Raw genomic sequence first — 19,242 nt, forward strand, 5'->3', positions numbered from 1 at the left:
AAAAACGACAAATGGTTGTAGAAAATCAAACATCAAAAAAACAAACATAAAAACCACTTTAATTCCAACCTAACAGCGCCAGGTGCAATGTCTGGGGGCAGACTCTGGGTACAATGCTGTGTGACCACTCACTCACACATGCGCGGCTCCAAGGCGGCCCCAAAGAAGGGGGACTTACCTTCGGGGGGCCGAGCCAAGGGAAAGAGGGGAGGTCCCAAATAGGGGAGAGGGGGCAGGCATGGGGAAAAGGCGCTACTTCTTGGCAAAAGAGATCTTCATGGCGTTGTTCTGGGTGATCTTGAAGCCCTGTAGGGCGTCACGAGCTGCCCCTGCCTGAACCTCATTGTCAAACTCCACAAAGGCGATGTCATGCCGCCCTGGGACCAGCCGGACCTCCTTGAAGCCAGGGAACCTGAAAGAAGGGACAGACCACAGAGATTTAGAGTCAGCACTTCCCTCTGACATTGTGGCATCTGGTGGACAGGATGTTTGCTAAACATCCTACAAAGCAGAGGACGCCCACACTAACGAAGAATTACCTGGCCCAGAATGTATGTACTGCTACGCTGAGAAGCCCTAACAGAAACAAGTACGTACAGTATGAACACATCACTTAATGAGAGGTTTTAACACAGTTACCCACAAACCATAACTTAGGTCAAGCTACCAAACACTGCTCTCCCCCCCACCTACTGCCCCCACTGTAACCCACCTACCTCTGCTCCAGAAACCACCACTACCTTTTTAGAATCTGCCTTTTCTTTCATCTCCCTCTTCTCATTCCCTAGTACATTCCCTAGCTACTAGGCAACCACCCTCATCTTGACTGGGTATCCTTTTTTTCCATCAGTGTCCTTACAAAATGTTTTGTTCTGTGGACATGGTAAATGTGTGGTATTATGAGGTCTGTTTGGATAAAGTCCAGCCATTGTTAATATAACGAGAACTAGTTGTGAAACATTGATGTAACCTGGCAGCCAAGGAGAGTGGACTGGAATGTGCATGCGTGAACAATGATGACTTCACCGTACTAGTCAGTGGCGGCGGTAGACGCCATTGAATGAGCATGTGTACTGTGTGGCTGCTGCATTCAAAATGACTGAGTAGAACAAATTTCCATCAAATTATGCATTAAGCTTGAACATTCCTCCAAGGAAACTATTCAGCTGATTCAGAAGGTCACAGCTATGGGCAACTGGTGATTGGCAGCTTCAACACAACACACATGCTCACACATGACGTCTCATGTAGTCTCTCAGTGAAACATCAAATCATCCAGGTGACTCAGCCCCACTACAGCCCAGATTTGGTGCCCTGTGACTTCTGGCTTCTCCCAAAACTAAAATCACCTTTAAAAGCGGGGAGATTTCAGACTGTTTGTGAGGTTCAGGAAAATAATACAGGGCAGCTGATAGCAATTGGAAGAACTGTGTGAGGTCCCAACGTGTCTACTTTGAAGGGGACTAAGGTGTCATTGTCCTATGTACAATGTTTCTTGAATCTTCTTCAATAAATGCCACTATTTTTCATATTAAGTGGCTGGATACTTTCTGGGCAGACCTCGTATTTTTTTTACCCAGTTTCTCAAGTTTCCTCTCAGTACTATTACGCCACGCCTGGGGCACTCTGTTCCTCCTCACTGCACACAGGCACTGCGGGGAGCATCACCCTTTGACTTCTCCCCTGACCCGAATAAATTCTTTAGTGCCTTTCTGGTAATAACGACCTCCCCATGACAACATGTAGCTCACAAAGGACCTCCTTCTTCCCTCCCCAGAAGAGAAGAGGAGACATGAGAAGCACCCACTGCAGAGCCCTGGTTCCTACTTCATGGGTGAGAAAGCCCAGGACACTGTAAAATCACCACCGCTGTCAGCCGTGCACAGACGGTGGTTTTGTGTGTTGGCTGCTCCACTGTCCTGTCGGCCTCCAGGAGGAACAGCCAGGCTGGCAAAGGATACTCCTCGAGCAGGAAGCAGCACTTAAAGCACCTGAATCAAGGTGAGTGGGCAACCATCCCCGGAAACACATTTTGTATTGAAAAACTATATATTTCTCTAGGGTACACAATCAGAAGCAGAGCAAACAGGTGAAAGCACACCCCTAACTCACTAAGCAGTGAACAGTAAGTACCCTGGCACAATGCCCATAGGGTGTGCGCGCCATCAGCAACGTACGGGGCTCCAACCTCTCCATCTCCCACACTTGCTCTTTCAGTGTGCTGACTTTACTAGTCTGGCCAGTATTCGATGAGATCACGTAAGTCTTCTTTTACACGTATTTTGGATCCTACAGACGAGGAAGATGAGACCCAGAATCTCTCCAGCCCTACCCCCATGAAGGTGGAGGATGGCACATATGCCCTGGCCACTGCTAACCCCCAGCCTCGTCACCTCCACACCCCGTGGGCTGTGGGATCTGGCCTCAGCCTCCTCCTTTTTTGCCTGCAAAGCCTTAGAAGGAGCCAGGCTCCACCAGCAGAATTCTGAGGCCTGTCCCCATGGTGCCACCTCCTGACCATCGCCCTCTGGCCCCAGCCCCACTTACTGGTTGAAAAGCATGGAGAGCATCAGCTCATTGGTCTCCTCTGGCAGATTGGTGAGGAACAAGATGTGATTTGGCGGGTTTTCTGAAAGCTGTGGGAAAGAGATAGGAGCCCATGAGTCCAGAAGGGTAGCTGCGGCCTTCTTGTTCCCCCCTGCAACCCTGCTCGATTCCTTCCTAGCCCCTCCCCGCCCTGCGGTGCTGCCTGTCTTACCCCACTCTGCCCCCTCTAGACTGTGAGCCGCATGACAGCGCTGCTGCACCCAGAAGCGGCTGCTTGGCAGAAGTTCAATGAATATGAATCAAGGTGCTGGCCTCTGGTCCAGCCTCACCCCGACCTTCCAAAGCTCCTCCAACAAACATGCCAATCACAGCTGCCCCAGGGCCTCATCTTTCTCGCCCAATAGCACCTCCTAAGGAAGGCCTGCCCGGACCACCCAACCTAAAACAGTATCCCAACCACTCCCCTTCAGTTCCCATGTTCCAACTGTTTATGAGATCCCAGGGGACTACACACTCACCGGCTGAGCAGGTGGCATCTGGCCTGGCATAAGCTGCTGTGGTGGCATGGCCCCCGGTGGGATCTGGCCAGGCGCGAGGCCTGGAGGTGGGATCATGCCGGGGGGTGGCATGTAGGGGGGCTGGCCCGGCATGTGGTGCATGATGCGGGGCGCCTGCGTCATCGGTGGCATGCCCTGCAAAGAAAGGGAGAGCTGGACTGAGTGGGGCGGCCAGCAGGTGGGAGGAAATGTGCTTTCAGAGTCACCAGGAGGCACAGAGAAGAGGTTATTTGAGGAAACCCAGACATGAGACACAGGGAGAAAGGCCCAGACAAAGGATATCAAGAAAAACAGAGCAAAACAGACCCAGGGTCAAGGACATCAAATCAGAAAGCTAAAAAAGATTTGATATATAAAAATTAGCCAGTATGACCTAATTTTGTTTACAAATATGAGTGGAGAAAAAAAAAAAGGAAAACTTCTAATTATTAACAATTGCTAACTAAAAGGAGTAGAAATAAACAGTGCAATGAGAACGCTATACTTTTGCTTATAAAAATAATTTTTATGGTAAAACCGAACGAATGGATCCAGAGACCTACAGAGAAAAAAAGAACGAACAGAAAGCAGATCCCAGTCAGGGCACACGCCTGGGTTGCAGGCCAGTTCCCAGCAGGGGACGCATGAGAGGCAACCATACATTGATATTTCTCTCCTTCTTTCCTTCCCTTCCCCTCTAAAGATAAATAAATAAACAAATAAATAAATAAAAGCAGAGATGGGCCCTGGCTGGTGTGGCTCAGTGGGCTGAGTGCCGGCCTGCGAACACAAGGGTCACTGTTTCCATTCCCGGTCAGGGCACACGCCTGGGTGGCGGGCCAGGTCCCCAGTGGGAGGTGCATGAGGCAACCACACACTGATGTTTCCCTCTCTCTTTCTCCCTCCCTCCCTCCCCTTTGTTTAAAAATAAATAAATAAAATCTTTAAAAAGAAGGCAGAGATGGACAGGGAGGATCAAGACAGGTACAGAAAGAAATGAGAGGGGTGGCAGCAAGGGGAAGAGGAGACAGCCCAGTGGCACACAGCACATACACTGAGGGGACAGGGAGGCCGGAGTGAGGATCACACCTAAACAGTCAAAGGTGCACAGAAAGCTGGGCACAGAGCGGCGACAAGGTAAGAGTGGGGAAGCTGGACAGTAACCCAGACAGCGTTCCTGATGCCAGTGTGTGAGTTGGCATCAGTGCATGCAAAATTCAGCAAGCCCCAGAGACTTGGAGACTAAAGTGGATACAATCCATCCATCTTTTCTTTTGTGCTACATGTTTCTGTATCCTGTTTACAGAATATCCCTACTTTTCATGCCCTCACCAAGGCCATGAAGACATCTTCCCGTTTTCTTCGACATTTACTGTTTTAGCTGGCACACTAAGGTCAATCTCAAATTAACTTATATCTAGTTGAGGTAGAGCTAATTTTTTCCCTTACAGATATCCAGCATCGTCTAGCATCGTTCACTAGGAAAAAAGCGCCCTTTTGCCACCATGTTAGTTTCACCACTTGTTGAATAAGCACGTGTGCAGAGCTGTGTCTGGACTCTCTCCCATCCCGCTGGTCCATCTTCCTACTCGTGTGCTAATTCCACACCATCCTGACCACTGTAGCGGCGACCTCCCCACCCACTTTATCCTCACCTATCCTGCTTTGCCTTTTCACAGACATGGAGAAAACAGATGTCAGTGTCCCCAGAATTCCTGCTGGGGGTCTGACTGGAATTGTGTTGAGTTTTCACCAGTCTGGGAAGAACGGACATCCAAACAGTGGGGAGTTCCTCAGGCCCTCGAGGAGCCCATCTCCAGCTTCTCTCAGCAGCGTTCTGCACTTTCAGGGCTGAGGGTGCTCACGCCTTTTGTTGGATTGACTCCTCAGCTATTTTTCGGTTTGAAGTCTACTTGTGTGTGGCTAACATGTAGAAATAAAGTTTATTTTTTCCATATTGACCTTATACCTAGCAACCCTGCTAATAAATTAAACTCACTTATTAATACTAACTGTTGATTAAGTAGCTTCCTCAATTTTCTACACAGAGAGCCAACATCAAGTCAAGGAGAGAGAAACCAAGACTGAGACAGAGAAAGATCTTAAGAGTCTGGCAGGCAGGGACAGGCACCCAATCTACATAAGGAAACAGAAGGGGGAGGTGTCTGAATCCCCAAGCACAGACCACCCCCCAGCAACCCCACCACACAGAGAAGCGCCTAATGAGAGGGCCCTCACTTACCGGGACAGGGCCTGTGACAGCCCCCACGACAGGGGCGGCTGCCCCACCCTGCACAGCCTTCTTGGCTGCTGGGGTCTCCTGGCTCTTGGGCTTCCTCTTCTCCCGCTTACGGTCCCGCTCCACGAAGGTGCCCTTCATCTTGGCAATGATATCCGAGTCAGTCTTAGCATACTGGATGCGCTGCCAAGGGAGAGCCAAAGGGTTCAGAGGGATTTCAGAGCCAACTGCTTGGTTGCAAAAGCAGACCTTACCAGGAGCTCAGTGAGTGATGTTAAAGAAATCACTGGGCTTCAACATCTGTCAAGGGGGGTTGTGATATTTCCCACTTCAAAGAATGACTACAAGGACTTTAGTTAAAGTGATTTGAACAGTACCCGACACATGGCTAATTAGCATTCAGTGGGTGGGCTGTTAAAATTTTGAAGGGATGGGACAGCCCTGAGCATCAGGCCAAAGGTGGACGCACCAAGCAACAAGCCAGGACGAGGGCACTTGACAGGGGTTTCCAGTCACCCCTGGGTTTAGTCTCCCAATCTAAACTTCATCCACTCAGCTGTTTGTGGGAACTCGAAAAGCCCTGCCCTCATGAAGCTTCCTCAGTGGGGAAGAAAAAACAAAGATTAAGAACTGGAGAATCATTAAGCATTGCATTTTTCAGATAGGGTTTCCAAGAAAAGCCTGAACAAGGTGACAACAGTGTAAAGACAGAGTGGGAGCCTTGCAGACATCTAGGGAAAGAGCATTCTCGCAGAGAAAATAGCCATCGAAGAGCTAGGGTTTGCATGGGGTATTCAAGAAGAGCAAGGGCAATGTGGATGAGAAGGAGGAAAGACATAAGGTCACAGAAGCAACAAGGACCCTGAGGGCCATGGGGAGGACTTTGTCTTTTCCTGAGAAAGCCAGGGGCTGCTTTCAGCAGGGGAGTGTTTCACAAGGAGTGCTGTGGCCACGCTATGGACGGAGAACAAACCTGGGGAGCAGGGGCTGAGCAGGAGGGCCAGCAGGCAAGGCCACTGCCATAGTAGTGACAACGAATGGTGGAGGCTGGGACCAGGTCGGCAGAGGGGACTGGTGAGAAATAGGCAGCTGGTGGGTATTTTGAAAGTAGAGTTGACAGGACTCCCTGACAAAACTCGCACATGCTGAGGTGCTCAATATGGTTCAAGCAGTGACTTAGGAAGACGAGTGGGGGAAGGTCAACACAGAAAGATTTACAGTTTATTAGCTCTGACCAGTGTGGCTCAATTGGCTGGGAGTTGTTCCGTAAAGCGAAAGGTTGCTGGTTTGATTCCCGGTCAGGACGTGTGCCTGGGTTTTGGGTTTGCTCCCAGGTCAGGGTGCATACGACCTGGGAGCAATCAAGTGATGTTTCTCACCATCGATGTTTCTCTCCTTCTTTCTGTCCCCCTTCCCCTTTATTATTTATAAAGTAAATAAATAAAATCTTTTAAAAAAATCATGCTTTTTAAACTTCAAGAGCCAATTTCTATAGACTCCAGAAAAGTCACTAGAAGATGTGGCAACTCTGGATCTGCAGACACAGAGGTGGCAACAGGAGTCAAATCAATGGGGATGAGAGGGCTCGAGGCTGCTCTGCTGCCCTGGGGCCCACACTCGCCCACACGACCCACCTCCCCCACTGAGGTCACCTGCCTGACACCTGCAGGCACTGATGCTTTGCTGTCACCTCCCTAAGGAAATCAGTTCAGGGAGGCACATTTCAAAATCTGTTACGGAAAGGACCGAAGAACCAGAGGTGTCTGCCAGTGATCTGGCAGGAACCGCAGCTCAGGGCAGGGCCTTCAAGACGCTCCTAAACTCCAAGACTGCAGCTCCCCTGGCTGTCCATTTGGCCTTGGAACATCTGCAACCCACCCAATTTGCCCAACTGCACGGCCTCAGCCCTAGTCGCAGCCCAGCCCTCCCCACCCAAGAGCCTGCCCCAGCCTCTCCTTCAGAACTGGACCCTAAATTCCCTTCTCCAGTCCACTCTACAGCCCAGGGTGAGGGGGGGGTAGGTCTGGGATGCATAAGTGCACAGAGCTGGGCCAATTCAGTGGGGACACTACACCCAAGCTGGGGGAAGGCTTTCTGGATGAGGTGAGACTTGAAGGGAAGGAGTCAGCTGGGGGAGGAGAGGGAGAAAGAGTGTTAGGCAGAGGGTCCATGTGGACTAAGGCCCAGAGATAACCAAGAACATATATAATTGAGGAAGTGAGTCAGACATCTCCCTAAACCCTTCCATGGCTCGGAAGCACCCTTGGAGTCAAGTCCACTTTCAGGACAAACTCTAGCCCCTTAGCCTGACTTTGGACATGCTCTCCAGGCCATGCCCTCCCTGACCTCCTACTGGCCCTTCACCCCAGGCAAATGAACTTGACTTACTTCCTCAATTACATAAGTTCTTGGTTATCTCTGGGCCTTAGTCCACATGGACCCTCTGCCTAACACTCTTTCTCCCTTCTCCTCCCCCAGCTAACACTTCCCCTTCAAGTCTCACCGCATCCAGAAAGCCTTCCCTGAACCCCCAGCCTGGGTGTGGTACGCCCAGTTTGACTAGCTCTGTGCACTTCTGCAGCCCAGCCCACCTCCCCTCCCCCCGGGCTGGCACCATCTGGTGACAAGCTTGTCTCTTTCACAGCTTTGTGGGTCTGAGGGGGCAGCGCTGGAGGCTTCCTTAGTCACTGTGTGTCCCCCTACGCCAGTACAGTGAATAGTAAATGCTAAGAACAGCCAAGAGAAACTCTTGTCCTTATGGAGCTGCATTACAGGTAACAGGAGTACAGGCCCACCCAGTCTCCTGCAGCACCTCGCACACAAGGGCACGCTCATGTCCTCCACACCCTCTGTGCTCACCATGGGCTTGTCGTAGAACGGGAAACCCTGCATGGAGCGCAGGGCATTGGTGGCACTGCTGACCTCCTTAAAGATGACAAAGGCCTGGCCCCTCATCTTCAGGCTCCGTGACACCAGGATATCCAGGATCTGGCCAAACTGGGAGAAGATGGCATACAGGGACTTCTTCAGCTCTGCAGTGGGGAACACAGGTAACATGTACAAAGAGCATATTGCAATTCGAGCTGGTCTTTTCCTTGTAGCACCTCGACTGGGCCTGTGCCATGTGGCTCTAGCCAACTCCTCCAACCTCGTCTCTCCCCATACTTCACCTCACTGTGGTGTCTTCAGCCACACTGGTCTCCTAACTCTCACTTAGCCCATCATACCAATTATGCCTCAAGATCTTTGCACTGGCCACTCCCCCTACCAGCAACACCTTCCTCCTAATGTATACACAGCTGTCTCCTAGTCACTCAGGTCTCAAAGGCCTTCCCTAAACACCTTGTCTAAAGAAACAGCCTTCATGTCACCCCCCTCCTCATATCCTACTTGCTCTCCTTCCTAGTACCTTCCATCTGCTGACATCATCTTTGTTTACTTGGTGTCTAGCTTTCCTTCTGAAGAGAAGCATTTGTTCACCACAGTATCTCCATGCTCAGTTCTGACTGCAGCACACAAACTTCTCTAAAAATATTTGTGTGAATAAAGATACCATTGTTTTATGGTAAGTCACTAAAAAGTTCATATTACGCCTGTAGTCTCTTTTTCAGCAAGTAAAAAACCCAGAATTTTTTAAAATATTTTATTTATTTATTTTTAGACCAAGGGGAGGGAGAGAAACATCAATATGTGGTTGCCTCTCGGGTGCCACCTACTGGACACCTGGCCCACCACGCAGGCAAGTATCCTGACTTGGAATGAAACCCAGGACCCTTTAATTCACAGGCCAGGACTCAAGATACCGATCCACACCAGACAGGGGAAAAACTCCAGATTTCAAAAAAATTACATCTCTTCATTTTTTTAAAACAAAACAGAAAAAAAGGTCACGAAATTCTCACAACAGCCCCATGAGGTAGCAACTTTAACTGTCCCTATTTGGCTAACATGTAAGCAGCAGATTTTCAGAGAATTTGTTACTGACCCAGGAGTATCCCAAGGGTTCTGGGAAGACCCTACAGAGCCAGGACTGGGACAGACCCAAGTGCATATAAACCTAGAATCACACCTTGCTAGCAAACTATCTTACTTGACAGCAGAAATAGAATACCAATTTTGTGCAAAGAGGTATCTGAGCTAAAGATAATTGGTGAAAAACATACTAGGTGAGGGAAGAAAACAAAATGTGTAGGGGCGGGAGGAATAGAAGGGAAGCAAAAGTGTTTTGAAGCAATTAACCAAAAATTCTGATGACGTTTCCGGATTTTCTTTCCATTCTCCATCCCCATAAACCCAGTTTGGGCCTCAGTTGCCTCTGTGAACACCGGACCTCTCCACGTTTGTCCATCTGGCCCCCTCCCTCCACTGCTGGAAGATCTGTCACAACTGAGTTCCTTGCTTGGCTCCCCATGCCCCCAGGACACAGCCTAATGCCTCACCCAGTCCACAGGCCCCAAGAGCAACCAGTGCTCTGCTCACTGGAATCTTCCTGGAAGTCACAGGCCAGTAGTAGGCCACACACACACACACACACACACACACACACACACACGATTAACTTGTAGTTCCCAGAATGTCCAGGGCTCTTGTCCCTAGACCAACGATCTTTACCTTTTTCCATCTCATGGCACACATAAACTAATTACTACAATTCTGTGGCACACCAAAGAATATATTTTTTGCCAACCTGACACTAAAAAAAAAAAATAGGTATAACTTTGATTCATTCACACCAGACAGCTATTGTGTTGACTGTTGTATTTTTTTAAATTTGACAATGTATGAAAAAAAGAGATCAGTGCCCCTGACTAAATAGTCAGTTATTACATGTTTTAAAAATTCTTGCAGCTCACCGGTTGAAAAACTGCTGCCCTGGACATTGACATTTGCATATGCTGGTCCAGATTAGGAACATTCTTCTCCCTCATTGCAACATAAATACTATATGGAGGGCCAACCTAGGTTATATGTGCATTTTCTACTTCATGGATGGTCGGCGCCCCTAGCCTACACGTTGTTCAAGGGTCAAGCGTAGTGCTTCCTCTACCTGGAAATCTTTCCCACCAACTATCTCCTTTTCTGTGAAACTCAATTACTCCCACTTTCTCAGTGCCCAATCTCAGCCCTGTGCTTCCCCTGGCTACTCTGGTTTATCATGGTCTCCTAGCAGGTCTTCCATCCCCACTGGACTTGTGGCTCCATGAAGGTATGACCAGAACTGTCCCAGTCACCAGTGTGCCCCCAGCACCAAAAAGTACTGCCTGAGCAAGATGCCCTAAAAGCACACAGGCAATTTACATGCCCTGTTTTGTCTTCAACAGCAAGTTTGTCGGTAACCTCAAACTTAATCCAACAACCTTTTTTGTTTTTCCCCACAATTTTCTTGAGGTGATAATCAGAGCTAACATTTACCCAGCCCTAATTGCTGGATCCCATAAAAAAGCACCACGCCCTGGCTGGTGTGGCTCAGTGGATTGAGTTGCCAGCCTGTGAACCAAAGGGTCGCAGGCCGGATTCCCAGTCAGGGCACATGACTAGGTTATGAGCCAGGTCCCCAGTAGGGGGCGCACAAGAGGCAACGAATCTATCTCTTGCACGTGGATGTTCCTCTCACTCTTTCTCCCTTCCCCTCTCTAAAAATAAATAAAACCTTAAAAAAAGAAAAAGAAGCACCGCATGGAGTCTTAGCTAATTTAATCCATACATAGTATTATGATTTTGCCCAGTTTTTAAATATAATAAATATAGTTCAATAAAGATGACTTGTTAAAAGAAATAAAAAACGTCTGAGGTTAAGAAACAGCTTCTTACACAGAATTCCACACTGGTGACCTGAACCTCTTTTCTTTGCTGTGTGAACTTAAGGAAGTCACATAACCCCTGAATCTCAATGTCCTAATCTGAGAAACTGGAACAATACCTATTTCCTGCAGGACTGTTGTGAAAACTTTGATATTAAACATTTTCATTGTGGGCTGACCATTGAATACATGACACTGACTGAGCCAGTCCCAGTTCTTGCCCTCACAGGCCAGTGAACAGACACTTATGACAGACCAGAACCATCAGGACTTTGCAGGGTGGGGGGGAAAAGGCCTATGGGAAATCAGACCGGCTCCTCTCAAGGGGGAAGCAGATGGGGAAGGCTTCCTGGACGAGGGGTACCGTGAGCTGAAACCTTTAAGGATGAGCGACAATGACTGGGTTAATGGACAGTCTAAAAATGAACTGGGGTAGTGTTAAAGTCAAAGGAAGCAACATGTGCAAAGACCGAGGGGTTAACTCTAATATTCTGTCTAGAAGAGATGGCCGAGGAAGAGAAGTGGATGCTGTTGATAAACGAGGGGGCCGGCTCGTGTGAGATGCACTCCACTGAGAACTCACCGTCCTTCTTGATCTTCTCATTGAGGTTATTGATGTAAATAGTGTGGTTGGGGCGGGCCTCGGGAACTGCCATGTAGCAAGGTGCCGCTGTAGAACTGAAAGGAAAAAGGTACCTTCAGCCCCGGGCTTCTAAAAATCCTTTATCCGAACGCGGGCTTAAAGGATTGCTCGGGGATCTTCCTTCCAGAAGGAAGTCACATAAAGTAGGAAGGAAGGAAAAGGGTCCACAGTTTGGAAAACAAAGCGAACGCGGGACACTACTTCCCCTCCCGCGTGGTGAGGGAAATCTCCACAGAGGTTTACTACGAGTCCCAGGAGACTCTGAGCGACTTAATAGGTGGAACGTACTGACTGGTCATTCTCATTGGCCCACACGCTCACGAGGCGGTCAGGAGAAAAACCCGGATGTAAGTGCCAGTTAAGGAGGGGCAATTTTGTGAAGCCCTGGCCACGCGAAAAGAAAAAATAGTTTCCGCACACGAGGCTGGTAAAGACTCGGGTGCCAAGCGCTCTGCCTGCCCTTGGGGGCCTGCACCCACTACTACTCACCAACACAGACACGGATCCGACAACTGGCCGCTGCTACGTTTCCAAACGCCAAGACCAAAGCTTCCTCTCTTGGCTCCGCCTTTATTATCCTGCAAGCCAATCCCCGCACGGTAACTTGGTATCTTGACCAATAAGAGTACTCTTTCCCGACCTTGCCAATCAAATCTTGGGCCAGATCTTGCCAATCAATGCAACATAGACTTTGCCAATCAAAAGGCCACCTGGGTTCCCGCCTCTGTCCCCGGACCAATCAATGAAGGCTGCACCTTTCTTGCGGCAGTCTTTTCCGGAGGCAGTCCTTCGGGAGCCCCACCTCTCCCCAATGCCACGCCTTCTCTGTTACGTAATTCCTAAAGGGGCGGACAAGCACGCGGGTCCCTACTACTTGAATCAGAAAGGTTGTATGTTGCGGCAGCCATTTTGCGGGAAGGGGAGGTGCCTTTTACTCTCTGACACCATACGGCATCCCAGCGGTATTTTGGATCCCAACGGCCTTCGATCTCTGGGCCTTCCTTATCCCACAGGCCTTTCCTGTTGCGTCCTGATTCTGGAACCTCCACAACTGGGCCATTTTTCCCGCCAGGTGTCCTTTTGACCTCTTGACCTCTGACTTAAGGTCAGCTCAAAGCTTCCTAACTCGGGTTTGGGATGTATGGGATGGGGAGGGCGGGGCAGTGGAACACATTCTAAATTATCACCTCGTCTTTAGCTTTGGGCCTCTAAACCCCACCGTTAGCGCCTCACTGCAGTGTGAAACGTCATATCCCAGTAACTGACCCCCAAGTTTCCAAATCTAACCCAGATGATAAATTAACTCTTCAATTTCCCTCTTTCAGGCTCCCAACCCAGCTGCATTCTACAAATCTGGTTCTGGATTAAAGGACACCACCCTGTTAACCCTTAGAGACCAACTGATTTGAGTCACCCCCTATCCTTGCTCCCATGGTTCCAAAATTTTAGCCCTGGTTCTTTCAGTGCCATTGCTGAGTGCCCCAGTTCCAGAACTCTGCCCTAGAATTTTTCAAAATCTCCATCCCTGAGCCCAGTCCATTTTGGAGAATCCTCTTTCTCATCCTTCTAGCGCATGCCATAGACTCCAAAATGATTTCTTCATGCTCTTCTCCCTTAGAGCCCCAAATCCATCCTCCAAGAAATCCTTCATCCCAGGCCCCCATCATCCCAGCTCCCCTACCCCCACATCTCCCGGACATAGCCTTTCTACCCTCTCCTTCAAGTCTCCAGGCCCTTATTCCCCCACCACCACCACCTCCACCCTCTTCCACGGGTGCTGCTCCCCCTCATGTATTTGGCTTAGAGAAGAGCCAGCTTCTGAAAGAAGCCTTGGAGAAAGCCGGCCCAACCGCCGGGAGCAGAGAAGACACGAAGAGGCTCCTAAAACTTCACAAGGACCGGTAGGGTTTGCGTTTCCCGCCCCACCCACCCAGGGGCTCATTGAACCACCCGTCCCCACATAGCTTCCTCCATGTTCTCTTGGGGTTTCCCCATTTCCTCAGGAATCTGCCCTCACAAACACCTAGTCCAGTGAGAAAAACGTGTCCTTCGCTCCACCAGATGGTGACAGTGGAGAGTGGGCAGAGGGAGTGATGAGGGAGTCCGGAGGGGGTGCCCAGCCCAGGCTGGGGATCAGTGGGGCCTGCCTGAAGAAGATCCCTGAGTGCTATTGAGCAAGTTATCAAAGCTATGTGTTGAGAGTAACCAGCTTGTGCAGAGACCCAGAGTGAAATGAAGATACATTTCTTTAATGGGACAGGGGAAGTGACAAGCACGGGGTTTGACAGTTGGGCAGGGCATGGAAGGAAGGCGACTGTCCTGTGGAAGGCCTTGCACAGCAAGGGAACGGAGGATGTAGTGAGACTGGCGTCTGCAGGCCAACGAGGAAGCTGGGACACCCAGGGACCTCAGCAGGAAAGGAGGGCCTAGACCTGGCTGGGCTGTGCAGACCCCACTTAACAATTGCCTGGCTGAAGGGAAGAGGGAGAAGTGACTAGTCCAGATACGTAAGAAACTTCCAGCTTTCTAGGGAGCTTGATAATCTTTTCTATGCCCCACCCATAGATTTCCAGCATTGTTTTTAAGTACTTATTTAATCCTCTCAGCAACTCCACGAGGTAGGAACTATTACTCTGTTTTCCAGATAAGGAAACTGAGGCTCAAGACTGAGCCTCAATGAAGTGACTTAGCCACAGTGCTTATCAGAGTAATAGCCAGGTCGAACTCTGGGAGTGGGCCTCCATGCTTTTAACCACCATGCTACAGTGGCATCTCCTTCACTTTCACTGGCCTTGAAATAGAAATTAAACGCATCTCCCTGACCCTCCTGTGCCCCAGAGGTGGAGGAATAGATTGGGATCAGGCAACCCTGAGTGGCTGGAGGGTGAGGCTCATTATCAAGATGCTCTCTAGACCTGGAACTTGTTACCTGATTTTTAGTCAAGGCTGAGTCAAGGAATTTTTGCCTTATTTAACAGCCTGCAAAACAGGTTTGAGAGGGGGAAATCAGAGTTTGGGTATAAAATCTCAATCTCCCGAGAAATTTTCTCTAATCACCGGCTCCTAGTTGCAAAGCTCTTGCACATCTGTCCTTTGCCTCTTCAGTAATTAGGAGAAGGCATAGGGAGCAGCAGGTGGAAGGGTCACGCCCACCGAGTGGATGACAAATTGAGGCTGGTCAGGGACGTGTCCTGTCAGGTGAAGGAAGTCAGTGACTGAGCCCGGAGAGTTCAGGCCTCAGGACAGCGGGGCCTGTATTCCCCCCCCTTCACTGCTCCCAGCCAGACCTCAGCAGGGCACTATAGGAGCTGGTTCTTCGTGTGACCTGATTTTGGCTCTGATTCAGTTTCAGAAGTGACTTGCATTGGATCCTCTTCTGTGCAGACCTGCCCTCCCTCATCCAAGAAGGCCCTCAGTACGTGCCTTGATGTGGAACCCTAAGCCCTTGGGAGTCCCATGTGTCCCAAGCCTTTGACTTTGCTGTGCTTACTGAGGATGGGCCCAGGAGGGTGGGAGGAATGGGTTCTCCTCACCCCAGTAGCCCGGGGAAGACAAGGGGAGTGGAAGGAGAGGGTGACTTACTGGGTCAGGGTCCTGGGGGCATGCGCAGTAAATAGTTGGAATCACTGAGTAAGTGAGAGAACAAATGAACCTGGTCCATTGTCTCCAACTCCACTTTGGCAGCTACTCATCCTGGAAGCCCAAGGGACATATCTCTCTACCCTTCCTTCTCCTCATCCTCAGTACTTGGCCAGTCTCTCTGCCACGAAAGGGTATTGTCTCCCCACCCTGACAGAGGGGAAAGGACTCCCCCAGGGCAGCCAACCTATTCCTCACACTCCAGCTTCCAGGGCAGAGGGGTCCCTGGACTCAGGGACTCAGGGACTGAGGGGTTGGGCTTGTTTCTCCCAGGTGTGGGCTGGTGGCCCTGTGGATGGCAGGCACTCTCCTGGTGCCCCCCAGTGGCATCCCCCTAGAGAGACTTGTGCAGATGGCCATGGAGAGAGGCTACACGGCCCAGGGAGAGATGTTCTCTGGTGAGTCGGGTGCAAAAGGCTCACAAGCCTGGCGTTCTTCACCAGGAATGGACTGAAGAGGCTGGGTGGGACCAGGTACGTGGGAGGGCCTTGTTCCATTCCTTAGGCCCTTCCCCTACCAAGTGTTACGAGATAGACTCTGGAGCAAGGCTGCCTGGGCTCCCAGCCCAACTCTGCCACCTCCTGCTCTGTGGTCCTGCACAAGCAGCTTACCCTCGATGTGCTTCATTTTCTGCATTTGTGCAAGAGGTGATGTTCACAGTAGAGATCAGAGGCATCGATCCCTGTGAGACCTTGAAAGGTACCAAGCACACAGTGATCCCTTGCTCTGTCTGCTGTGTCCCCGCAGTGGCTGACATGGGCAGGCTGGCTGAGGAGGCCCTGGGCTGCGAAGTGGAGCTGCTCCGTGGTGGTCTAGGCGGTGCCAACAGGGAACGTGTGCTGCAGCACCTTGTTGCCGGACATCCCTTGCTCATCCCGTATCCCAGGGCAGGACGGGAACGGGTGGGGAAGGGTGAATTCCAAGGCCACACCACAGCTTTGGCCTTAACCCTGCCACCAGCTACGATGAAGACTTCAACCACGAGCCGTGTCAGAGAAAGGGCCACAAGGCCCACTGGGCAGTGAGCGTGGGTAAGTCCCCCTCCTGTGTCCCTGTGCACGCGCCCTGGGTCTCCCCCGCTGCACATCATCCCTCCTCACATTCTCACCCTGGTGCTCACTGGGACCTCCCCAGTACTCTCCAGGCAGAGACGAGGCCTGGGCCACCCCTGTCTGCACAGGATACCGTACTTAGCAGGGGCCTGGCAGGCAGCGGTGCTTCAGTGTCTAGCAGTTGGGGTTTCCACGAACGAGCCCAGAGTGCAGGTGTTTGGAGCAAACCTTCTGGACTCCAGGCTCAGTCCTGCCACTTCCAGGCGCTGACTCTGGAAATCGGGGTGATGGTAGAACCCACCTCACAGGGCTGCCTTACTTGCTGAGCATGGAAAACCCTCTGAACAGTGGTGTCTGGCATGTTGCACATCTCAGTGTTAGCTGTGACCAGCATTGTCCTCATGTCACCTGCCTGCAAGGAGGAGGGATCTGTGTGCATCAGGTGGGCCTGGTCAAGGTTCTGCTCGACCTCCTCCTGGCTGTGGCCTTGAGGGCTCCTCCGCTCCTAGCATCTCTCTCCTAGGTAGCTGGAGACGACTGGGTGACAGCGTTTGCTCTGTTTAATGTCAGCTCTCCACCTCCCAGCACTGACAGGCCGCAGGGGGCGGGACTTAAAGTGCCTACAGCTCTGGAGCCGGACACCCCGGCTCCAAATGCCAGCCCAGCTGTGTGCCTGCTGCCCCCATTAACTTCACTGTAATGTGGGGACCAGGCAGCACCTTCCCTGGAGGGCTGCAGGGGCAACTCAGTGTGCCCCGGGCCCCCACTCACGGCCTCTCCCTCTCACAGGGGTCCTGCTCGGTGTGCAGCGTGTGCCAAGCCCTGGCTATGCTGAGGACACTGAGCTGCCAGGCCTGTTTCACCCTGTGCCCGGCGTGCCCCGCCAGCCACCACCCCTGCCAGAGGAAGGCTCGCAGGGAGCAGTCTACCTTCTCGCCAAGCAGGGCAAGAGTTGGCATTACCAGCTGTGGGACTACAACCAGGTCCGGGATAGCAACCTGCAGCTGACGGACTTCTCACCCTCTCGGGCCTCTGATGGCCGGGCGTATGTGGTGCCTGTGGGTGGAGTACGGGCTGGCCTCTGTGGCCAGGCTGTGCTCCTCAGACCGTAGGACTCCCGCCACCAGCCTGCTGCAGCCCTGAACTGGGGGCGATGGGACCCAGACCGCAGGTTTTCCTCTGTGTGACTACCCAAGGGCTCCGGCTGGCTCTCTTGGGGACCTCCAACAAGAGATCTTTCACACAGGGTCCCCAACAACCTATTCACTCTTGAGCCTGGGTGTCGTCCCAACTGCCTCAACCTCATCCTGCGTCAGGCACCGACTGTGTGGGCTGTAGAGCTGGAAGCTGGATTGACAAACTCCCTCTCCCAGGGGGGAAAACAGCTCAGACACGGAGGCCCATCCACCCCACCCGAGTATTGCATCCACTGCTTCTCACTGGAGGGCACCCTCTTCTGAACCATCATCTCTGTGGACATCTGCCTCCTCACTGGGCACCTTGCTGTCCCCCAGTACCTGTTCACATGGGGTCAGGGCTGAGGGAGCAAAAAAAAAAACTTGGCCTCCTCATTACCTTCCAGGGAAGCTTGCGGCAGTTCCCTTTTGGTCAGAGAATAGGAACTAACCGCCCAGCCCAGCTCCCCTCCTGCTACCAGCCCTACTGGCCTTTCAGACCCCCAGTGCACCCGCTGCAGCCTCTGCTGACGGTCATCCTTAACTGTGCCCTCAGGTTCTTCAGTAAGTCTACGTGAGACTGCTTAACGAGAAAATAGCCAAACTTAATACATACATAATGGGAACCTCACCTATATGAGAGGTTCCAAGATGGGGAGAATGAGGTATAGGTGCCATTCTGAGCTAAGGTTCATCTTAGGGCTCCAGAGGGAGGAAGGTCACTGCAGGATGACAGAAGCAATTAGAAGTTTACCCTGCTCTGTAGGTGGGTCAGAAAAGTGATCATTTTATTACGGGCACAGCCCCTAATTCAGACTGTTCTAGGTATTTCGGGCAGAGTTGGAGGTTTCACTGAGCCTTCAGTCTTGATTACCCTAGCTCACAACCCGCATACCACAGAGGCACATCTTGGGGTGAGTGGTTCTGAGCCCCTATACCAGCTTGACTCATCACAGGTTCCCTGTGTGTTCTGATTTTTTGAAAAAGACATGCATCTGAGAGCAACTGAGTGTGCCAACCCGGTCACCCACGTTAACTTGGTACATGCTCCACTCTCATACGTGAGGTACTAGGTTGTCCCCACGTTACAGATGGAGAGACAGGCTTGGGGGAGCACAGTCATTGGCCAAGGCCACCTGGCTTGGCAAGTGGCAGGGTCAGGATTCAAACCAGGTAGTACCTGCACGGGTACATCTAGATAAATAAATACATATTTTTAGGTTAGTTTAATGAATACCTGTTCCCTCCCCTCTGAAAGGGGAGGAAACAGGTGTGTTGTGGTCACTGCCGTGCCTGTGGTGCAAGGAAACTTCAGAGAGATTGCTGCACACAGATAGTGTTTGGGGTTTTTTAATGTTTCTAACCAGAAGTGGGGAACCCCCACCAGCCCAGGCCCCTCCACCTGTGCCTCCCTTCCCAGCCCTGGTGGGTTGGCGCTCCTGTGCACTGTCCTGCCCGAGCCGGCACAGAGCCAGGCACAAGAGGAGCAGCTCAGCCAGGACTCCGGGCCTGCATCTCTACTCCAAACTGGTCACTGTCCTGTTAACCGGGCTCGAGACTGTGTGCTTTGGGCCCACACCCCCCAAATGCAAGAGAAAAATTTCACGAAG

General features: G+C 51.2%; 2 protein-coding genes across 4 annotated transcripts; one reads left to right on the forward strand and one right to left on the reverse strand.

Annotated features, from left to right (window-relative positions):
• Positions 1–32: 32 nt before the first annotated feature.
• Positions 33–12,336, reverse strand: SNRPA (small nuclear ribonucleoprotein polypeptide A). The gene is made up of 7 exons (XM_037133783.2): positions 12,256–12,336; positions 11,707–11,801; positions 8,182–8,354; positions 5,326–5,505; positions 3,066–3,239; positions 2,548–2,636; positions 33–412 (listed from the first exon to the last, which is right to left on the reverse strand). Exons 2-7 carry the CDS (start codon positions 11,777–11,779, stop codon positions 253–255), a joined length of 849 nt encoding a protein of 282 aa, XP_036989678.2. The 5' UTR covers positions 11,780–11,801; positions 12,256–12,336; the 3' UTR covers positions 33–252.
• Positions 12,337–12,598: 262 nt separating this feature from the next.
• On the forward strand, positions 12,599–19,241 carry ACTMAP (actin maturation protease). Of its 3 annotated transcripts, none has more exons than XM_037133767.2 (7): positions 12,599–12,653; positions 13,092–13,667; positions 15,113–15,181; positions 15,679–15,803; positions 16,153–16,282; positions 16,366–16,436; positions 17,247–19,241. In XM_037133767.2, the coding sequence occupies exons 2-7, from the start codon at positions 13,357–13,359 to the stop codon at positions 17,567–17,569; spliced, it is 1,029 nt and encodes a 342-aa protein (XP_036989662.2). In that variant the 5' UTR covers positions 12,599–12,653; positions 13,092–13,356; the 3' UTR covers positions 17,570–19,241. The 3 variants fall into 3 exon arrangements, with proteins under 3 accessions (XP_036989662.2, XP_053523508.1, XP_053523509.1); XM_053667533.1 differs by lacking the exon at positions 12,599–12,653 and adding an exon at positions 12,660–12,871; XM_053667534.1 differs by lacking the exons at positions 12,599–12,653; positions 15,113–15,181 and adding an exon at positions 12,660–12,871.
• Position 19,242: the final 1 nt, after the last annotated feature.

The sequence above is a fragment of the Artibeus jamaicensis genome, unplaced genomic scaffold, assembly GCF_021234435.1.
Source record: "Artibeus jamaicensis isolate MK-2021 breed Jamaican fruit bat unplaced genomic scaffold, CSHL_Jam_final contig_47, whole genome shotgun sequence".
NCBI lineage: Eukaryota > Metazoa > Chordata > Mammalia > Chiroptera > Phyllostomidae > Artibeus > Artibeus jamaicensis.

Bases quoted from the DNA above. Each gene is read 5' to 3' on its own strand.
- SNRPA (XM_037133783.2), bottom strand. From the start codon at position 11,779: ATGGCAGTTCCCGAGGCCCGCCCCAACCACACTATTTACATCAATAAC. The intron at 5,506-8,181 runs GTGAGCACAGAG...CTCCCTTGGCAG, and splicing joins CGTTCTACGACAAGCCCATG to CGCATCCAGTATGCTAAGAC. The intron at 2,637-3,065 runs GTGAGTGTGTAG...TCTTTCCCACAG, and splicing joins AGATGCCACCTGCTCAGCCG to CTTTCAGAAAACCCGCCAAA.
- ACTMAP (XM_037133767.2), top strand. From the start codon at position 13,357: ATGATTTCTTCATGCTCTTCTCCCTTAGAGCCCCAAATCCATCCTCCA. The intron at 15,804-16,152 runs GTGAGTCGGGTG...GTGTCCCCGCAG, and splicing joins CCAGGGAGAGATGTTCTCTG to TGGCTGACATGGGCAGGCTG. The intron at 16,437-17,246 runs GTAAGTCCCCCT...TCCCTCTCACAG, and splicing joins CCACTGGGCAGTGAGCGTGG to GGGTCCTGCTCGGTGTGCAG.